Genomic DNA, 8,822 nt, shown 5'->3' with positions numbered 1-8,822 from the left:
ATTTTAGGTTTTTTTTTTTTTTTTTTTTTTTTTGTTAGGGTTAGGCAAATAACTCTAGATTAAATAAGTGTTGGAATGGCGCAAGAAAGTCGAGTAGGGTGAAATATGGTGAAGAGAACAGACCATGAGTTGACTCCAGTGTTTTTATGTTTTCAAATGCTTCCACATTAATATGTTTGTATTTGAAAACTCTTGGTTTACGTGGATCAGGGAGATTGTGAATTGATTGTGCATTTCAAAAGTTTGTAGTGTTAGTTTGAATTGTTTTAAATGCATGCCTTCCAAAGGTTATTTTAAAGGGTACCCTGAGCATGTTTTACTTGTATCAAAACATCTTTTCCTTACAAAAGCCTTGTTTTCAAGTAACGGCTCCAATTGGTACGTGTTCGGAAAGTCGGGTCGTAAGATAACAAGTTTATCAAAGAGTGATAGGAGGATGCACGATTACAAGACCAAGTAAATCAACCATTTGGGAAGAGCTAGCATATCAATGAGGCTAGCATATTCAATGAATTGGCTGAAATTTCCATGCTTCTAGTTGGAGCTGGAAGTAGATTTCTCATGAGACCATCTAGTAACATTAAAATCTACCCTGCAAAATCAAGAAAGAACGGGAGAGGGAAAAGGTTCAAAGTAAAAGATCTAGGACCTCTAAAATACTTCCTAGGCATTGAAGTGGCTCGCTCAAGGAAAGAGTTGGGTATCTCTCAAAGAAAAAAATATTCTTGACCTTCTCAAGAAAATTGGAATGCTTGGGTGTAAACCTACCAGTACTCCAATTGATCCTAATTACAACTTTGGAAACGAAAATACTATGGCAACAAAGAGAAATATCAGAGACTAGTTGGAAATCTCATTCACAGCCAGGTTGAGATCTCTATGGAATAACGCTCAATTAGCTTAGTAATTACTAAAGACAAGCTAAGGTAATTACTAAGCTACTAGATCCACTAGAACAATTCGAATTTCACTTGATTTTAGGTGTAGTCTTTGTTTGGCTGCATACATTTTCACAAAGGAACTGTTCAAGGCTAATTCTTGTGGGTCTTTCATAATTCATTGAAGTAGCATTAGCGGCAAACTTAACAGTTCTTTTGTTCTTTTGAATTTTTTGTACCATTTTTCGTGGATTAGCATCTCAAGGTTCTTTGATACTATACCTGAGACACATTTTGCAGGCAGTTAGCTATGTAGACTAATTTATGAACAATCCAACCATAGAACATACGCAAACAGTCTACATGATTCTAAGATACTTAAAAGGAATGCCTGGAGAAAGACTATATCTCAATAAGTCAACAAGAAGAAAGATGAAGTCTTCACAGATGTTGATTCGGCAAATTCAAAAGTAAATCGAAGATCAACTGCCACCTATTGCACCTTTGTGTGGGGCAACCTAGTAATATGGCAGAGTAAAAAACAACTCATTATCAAGAAGCAATGTTGAACCTGATTAAGAGCTCACACAAGGAATATGTAAAAGAATGTGGATCCAAAGAATCTGATCTTAACTAAGAGTAACATCAGAGGCACCAATGGAAGACTACTGTGATAACCAAGCCACTATCAGTATTGCCGAAGACCCGACGTATAGACCTTCCTCCCTTGTATTTTGTTCCCTTAATTATTTCTTTAACTTTTGTTCATTCCCTTGTCTTCTTTTTTGTCCCGTTGGGTTCCCCTTTATTTGGCTTTTAGTTGTATTTCTTTTATCTGTAGAAATTTACCCCTTAAATCTTGGACTGAACGATACAAGACAATAGAAATTTTCCTCTCTTGAAAATCAATACGAACTTTATATCTCAGTTTGTTTTGCTTGAAACAAAAGGGAACAATAGGAGATATCACATCGTGAAACACGGCATGAAAACTTAGGACCTTGACCATGGCGTTGTACAGAAGCTATATTTAAAAATTAATATTATTTTTAAATACAAAAAATGTTTCTGACTCAGAAAACTGACATCTAAAGACAATTAGAAACAAGAACAACAAGAAACACAAACAATAATTTGCACTTCTTATAGGTTTCTTCAATATTTTCGTAAGTCATTGTTTATCTACAAATCATCAACTGTTCTTTCAAGTATAAATTGATTGACTACATTATACTTTCATATTGATATAAATAAAAAGAGGATTAATTATGAGAATGAAAAAATCCATCCAAACTTCTTTCAAAAATTCATTCATCCGAATAACTTGTAGATTAAACAACTAAGTAAAATAGTATAAAACTTCAAGTAGCTCAAATGAGAAAATCCTGCAATGCAAATGAGTTTAAATTTTAATTTGAAACCCCATTTTCAGAAAAACACACTCAGCAGTCGGCAGTTGTCAATTTGTTGCTATGTGACATCTGAAGGAGGATAGAATATAGTACCGGTAAAGGTAAAGTTTTGAGGCATGCTAGTTTCTTTGCAATTTTGATGAAATTTATTGAGAGGAATAATAGAGTCTTTAGGGTCTTGTGACGAGATTTGGGAAATGACAAGGTTTAATGCCTCCTTGCTATCGTCGGTCACTAGACTTTTTTGTAATTATGATATTGGTTTGATTTTGTTGGATTAGAATCCTTGGTTGGTTGTGGGGGCTTCCTTTTTGTTGGGTTGGATTTTTATCTGCCCTTGTATTTCTTTCATTACTCACCATGAACGTTCAGTTTCTTAAAAAAATATGTGTGTGTGTGCGCGCATAGGACCAATATTTGTTGGCAAGGAGGCAACTAAGGAATAAGTTTCCTTGTGGATCTGTCCCTTACATCCATAAAATAAGGTCCATAGTGTTTTCTAAAGCATTATAGTAGCCTTCTAGAGCTTAAGTGTGGTACAAACTTTTTTTTTTCTGTGTGTGTGTGTGTGTGTGATTATGAAAACGACTTAAGCATTTAGGGTTAGGAAATTTCGTTTTTTTTTTCAATTGATAAAGAAGCCTTGAGTCACTGTACTTTGCACCTCAAGGCCTCGAACAGACACACACAATCCACCTTACTAATGAGGAGGAAAAGAGAAGGAATGGAAAATGAGGCTCTCCTCGTCTAAGACATCTTGAAGCTAAGATTATATCTCTTGGCTTTCCATTAATGATGTTGAAGAAAATGGCACCAGAGACACAATTGATAAAAAAAAATATAAAAAAAAATCAATCAATCAACTTTGCCAGTCTTTAAAATGTATAAAGAAACCAGCTGAGCATACAAACAAAGCAACATATAATTTCTAATTTAATCTATGCAAGCAAGCATTCACAATTTTTTTTTTTTTTTAAAAAAAAAGTTAAAAAAGAACTTCATTGGACAAATGAAATTCTCAGAGGAGGGGAGAAAAGAAAGAAAGCATTCATTTCTTTAGAACGAATATATTTGATGGATTATTAGGAAATGGGCTTGCTCCTCGTAAGTTAAAGCTTGTTTTTGCTAATCAATAAAAATGATGATATAGTTACAAAATTTGAGGATTAAGTGTATAATCTTGCAAATTTGGCAATTGTTTCAACAAACATGGTGAGGGCAAGCTTGATCAGAATATTTCAGCCAAGTTGATTTCGAGATGGAAATTTTCTGAAAGAAGTAAAATTATATCAATGAACTTTGGCTAGCAAAAGCCTCAGCACCGAAGATAGGTTGCAAAAAGATATTTTGAGAAGAATTTCATGGTTTTGGTAAGAAACCAACCTATCATTTTGTAGATTAAGCAGGGGTCCAAATCAGCAAGAATAAAGGCTAAAAGCCAATTACAAAACTACTTATAACGAATTTGGCTGATTTTTGTGACTGTATGGTTTACAGCTTCAAATTGGGAGAAATAGTTTAAACCAGTTTCGAATGAATCCAAAAGTTAGCTGCTTTAAAGTTGAAGGAACCATATAGGATCAATCTCTTCACCCAATTGTGTTCAGTAGTTCATTTTAGGCACCGGGCAAAAGGTAGCTTGTTGTATGAGTAAAGAGCAAACACCCATGCCTGACTTGAGTGCCAAGTTTACAGCTTCAAATTGGATAGCCTTATACAGCATATTTTGTAACTATTCTGCTTCTGAAAGCAACTTAACTTAGATTGAGAGTGCTTTGTATAATCCTTCTATTAGGAAAGGGGATCTCATATCTCCCAGGCCTATAGGCTATTCCTTGATAATTTCTTTTCTTCTAATCAAAAAAAGAAAACAAATGAAATTATAAACAAGGAAATCACCCATGCAAGAGACAGTGACTAAGAAAGCAAGTACTAAAAAGTCCACGTCCTGCATTCCAATCTTGGGAGAATTCATTATCGCTATAACACAACCTTGCATAATTCAAGATTTATGGACTAATCTAATCACAAAAAAATTAGTAAGAATTCACTCTCAAACGACAAGCTATGTCATTTAATTTGGTTCTATAAAACTTTGAAGTTCCTAATAAACTGAGGGGAAGGAAGGAATGTAGCTCAATGACTGGTCTATCCTTTCCACCATTATTTCCCCTCCTCCCAGGCCCAATATCGAAGATCTTTCGAGATGGACTCTGGATGATAGAGGCACCTTCCTTCACAGTAAAATCCCTAAAACAAAATGTGATATCCTACATTGGTTGGGGAGGAGAACGAAACACCCTTTATAAGAGTGTGGAAACCTTTCCCTAGCAGACGCATTTTAAAGCCTTGAGGGGAAGACCAGAGAGGACAATATCTGCTAGCGGTAGACTTGGGCCCTTACAAATGGTATTGGAGCCAAACATCAGGCAATGTGCCAACGAGGAGGTTGTTCTCCGAAGGGGGGTGGATTTGGTAGGGATCTCACATCAATTAGAGAAAGGAACACACCAGCGAAGACAATGGGCCCTGAAGGGGGGTGGATTATGATATTCCACATTGGTTAGGGAGGATAATGAAACACCCTTTATAAGGGTGTGTAGAGAAAAGAACAGGCCAGCGTGCCCTGAAAGGGGGTGGATTGTGATATCCCACATTGGTTGGGGAGGAGAACAAAACACCCTTTATAAAGGTGTGGAAACCTTTCCCTCGCAAACGCGTTTTAAAGCCTTGATGGGAAGCCCGAAAGGGAAAGCCCAAAGAGGACAATATCTGCTAGGGTGGACTTAGGCCATTACACAAAAGCTTATTTCGAGTGACCACATTCTGCACAAGGATTTTTGTGCACGTTTATGGAAAGACCCTGTCCCAAAGAAAGTATAAAATAATTCATTCGGGAATTGGGAATTTAATCATGGATGCATCAACATAGCCGACACCTTGCTCAAAAAAATCCTCATGGATTTTTTCCTCTCCACACTGGTGTCTCCTCTGTCATGCCAGTGGAGAAACTATGATGCACCTTTTCACGACATGTAAATTTGCACGGTCCTATTGGAAGAGGCTTCCTATGGCATTCAGATTCCACATTGCCCAAATGTTACCATTATATTTCTCGAAATCCTCGTTTTGGGTCATCTCTTAAGCAAAGAAAAGGAAGTTGTGTAGGTTTCTATCAACAAAGCTTTTCTTTGGTTAACTTGGCTTTAACGTAACTGCTGTATTTTCAAGGACAATGCTTTGGAAATCGAATCCTTTTTTGTAAACCTTATTTATCTTGCTCTATCGTGGTGTAATTTCTCCCCACATTTTTGTGATTAAAGTCTTACTCTTACATCGCTTATAGATCACTAGAATTGTATACACCTCCCGAACAAAAAGAGCACAACTTCTCTTGGTTGGCCTCATATACTCCCTGTTTTTTTTTTTTTTTTTCCAACTTTTTTATTGAAAAAAATAAATGATTTAATATGCATGGAAATTTTCTAAAGAGTTTTGACTTCTAATTTTACTTTTAACTAAATATCCTCCATGCTTAATGGCGCATGTGTTTACTTCTCTATAAAAGAAGGGGTCGTTGGAAATATTAACATAATTGAAAATTAGTATTGAAGAAATTGAATCTCAGAAAAAAAAAAAAATAATAATAACATATAGGGCGAAGAATAAAACCTATGTCAATGAGTGACTACCATGATTATCATAATCTATATCAAGGTAGCATCAATTAAGTAAATCAGTAATTACAATAAAAAGTTACTTTTTAGGTAATAAAAAGAAGAAGAAAAGGTGATTACGATCAAGTCAATTTGGTTTGCCATTACTTTTTAAAAATATATAGCTACAATTATTATCACAAAAAAGTACATATCTACATATATTCTAGAAAAGCAGGCTACATAATCAAATATCCTAAAAGAAGACATAGGCATATAGGTAATAAGTCTTAGACCCAATATCGCTAACTACTATGGCAAACAAAACTGACTGCTATTTCACGGGTCAATCCAACTTGACCAGTGACCTTGCCTTTTTGTAACCTCTAATTACTTGCGAGATGTAAAGATCGGCAATAGAAGCTGCATATTTAACGACAGAAAGCTCCACAGAAAAATAAGAAGAATACCTGTTGGCAAACTGCACAAATCCACATCCCTTTCCAATAGGAATTTTCACAGAGACAATCTCACCAAATTTAGAGAAGGGTTGCTTGAGATCTTCATCGCTAACATCAGAATCAAGGCCGCCAACAAATATCTGAAGTAGAACAAATTGGTAAGGTATGTAATAGCTGGAAAAAAAAAAAAATTAGTATTGAGACAGGAAGGAATAAACTAACAGTCGTGTTGTTCGACTCGCCATCTGATTGTGGTCCCTGAACAGCCATGCCATTTGCATGTCCACCAGCCAGAACTAAAGCTAAACAAAATTTTAAAGAAAAACAGAAATAGGCATCACAAATAATATCTCATCTCAAAAACGAGTTAACATATAAACTGCATTTTACTCACACCTTACCTTATAACTAAGAAATAAATCAATCATTATAACATCTTCTACACAAGAGGTAGAATGCAAATCTAATAGGTATCTGGGATTGTTTATTTATGTTAAAGTAGACAGAGTGATAATATCACCATACAAGATTCCTAGCTAATTCAAGAGGGTCGATCTCTCCAAAAATGCTCCACAATTCCCAAGATATCTCATAAAACGTTCCTTACTACCTCCCCACACTAAAAAGGCAAAAAATGCTCCACAGCTAACTATCTATTCTTTCCGTTCCCTACCCAGCCTAGAATAAACATTCACAATTGGAGGCCTAACAAAATCCTTGTTCATTATGCCAATGTCTAAAACCCATTCATGAAAAAAGAAAATATTACTGGGACAGATGCTAAAGAACCATGCACATGTCAGGTGGAAATATTAAACTTCTAGTCTTCTAGTTGACATACAGCCAAAAACATTATTACTGCCAGCTAGTTTCATAAACTTCTTGAAAATAATGCTTCACTTATCATTGCACCAGGAGGAGAAAGATAAAAAGAAAAAAGAAACTTGCCATCCAGAAAAACACAGTACCAAAAAGATGAAATACACTCCAACTTGGATGTCCCATAATAAAGAATACTGTCACAAAAAGCATGAAAAACTGAATAATAGATCAATAGACAACAATATCCAGCAGTGATGCCAGAAGCGAACCAATACTAACCCTGTGAAGAATAACCTTGTTGATATCCAGATGCTTTCTTTGGTGTTGCAACACCAATGCGCATGGGTCTACTTGAACAATATATCCCATTCATTTCAGTCATAGCCCTGGACTTTTCATTTTCATCACCAAACCTGACAAATCCATAACCTTTTGAACGACCTGAATTTGAATCAATAACCACCTTTGCTCCTTTAACAGATGTGTATTTACTAGAGAAAGTTTCTTGCAGCATAGCATCAGTTACATCAGCAGCCAAATCACCAACAAATATAGATAGGTCAGAACCAGTGTCCGGTCGCCTATCATTTCCACTAAAGGTTGCCCAATTGAGACGGAAAGGCAGATCTGTGTTCGGCATCATAGCACCATTATAGTTCTGCAACACTTTATCAGCTGTTGCATGTGAATAGAACTCAACAAATCCATAGCCCTCAGATTGACCAGTTTGCTTATTGCATATGACCTTCACAGAGAAAACCTGCGTGTTCATGAAGCAAGAGGAAGAGAAACAGTTCAGTCAACTGATGACCAAAAAAGATGCTCTCGATGGAGATCGATTCATATAAGAGGAAACATAAAACACAGTCTGCAGCTAATCCATCTAAACGTTGACCAATAAAAACAAGAATCAGAAGCAACAATTGTCACTTAGAAATGATGCACATGTGAAATAAGAAATATGGAAATGGATGAAGTGGGAGATAGCTATGCAGCTAAAAATCAAAGTTCTAATCCCAACTACTTCATCTCCTGGAGTATGGTTAGATCATGACTAATAGTAGAGCTAAACAACCTCAGTACAATCTAAACTAATACTTACTTAGTTGGGGACCAAAATTTCACTCATTGCACATAAACTACTTGTGACCTGATTGTCTCCATCATTAAGATAGCAAGGATAATTGAAGTGTCAAAACTAGGACAGAGGAATACTAATTAGTAAAGCACACTCTAAAATAAAAATTAGTGCAAGTCCTTCTTGAGTTTATGGATGGAAAAAGAGAGATATTCATACAAAAATAAATCAATCCAAAATTTGCCTCTTTAGGAACAATTCTTCTCGTATTGGGTAGACTCGCTTTAGACCACCATTTCAATTTCAGGACAATAGAAGATGCAGCAATCATAAAGTCGACGACCACAGATTCACAAACTTCAAATCAATTCTAGAACGCGTAAGCGCGAGAAAAAAAAATAAAGAAATGCGATCGATCTCACTACAGAAAGTCTCAAAACGATCTAACAGGAAAAAATCAAGGAAAAATTACAGATAGAGATTCGTTAAGAACAAAACAAAAAAAAAAAAAAAAC

At 35.7% G+C, this 8,822-nt stretch overlaps 1 protein-coding gene across 1 annotated transcript in view; it reads right to left on the bottom strand.

The window, feature by feature from the left end:
- LOC111499959 (polyadenylate-binding protein RBP47-like) overlaps positions 1–8,822 on the bottom strand; it is a 14,644-nt gene that overhangs the window by 5,068 nt on the left and 754 nt on the right. The window contains exons 2-4 of the mRNA XM_023151714.1: positions 7,509–7,989; positions 6,630–6,709; positions 6,417–6,547 (exon numbers count right to left, since the gene is read on the bottom strand). Coding sequence (XP_023007482.1) covers positions 6,417–6,547; positions 6,630–6,709; positions 7,509–7,989 — 692 coding nt within the window. The remainder of the gene's footprint in view (positions 1–6,416; positions 6,548–6,629; positions 6,710–7,508; positions 7,990–8,822) is intronic.

This window comes from Cucurbita maxima, unplaced genomic scaffold (assembly GCF_002738345.1).
Source record: "Cucurbita maxima cultivar Rimu unplaced genomic scaffold, Cmax_1.0 Cma_Scf00027, whole genome shotgun sequence".
Lineage (NCBI taxonomy): Eukaryota > Viridiplantae > Streptophyta > Magnoliopsida > Cucurbitales > Cucurbitaceae > Cucurbita > Cucurbita maxima.
Note: the sequence above shows the minus strand (reverse complement) of the source record. Positions and strands in the feature narration are given on the sequence as shown.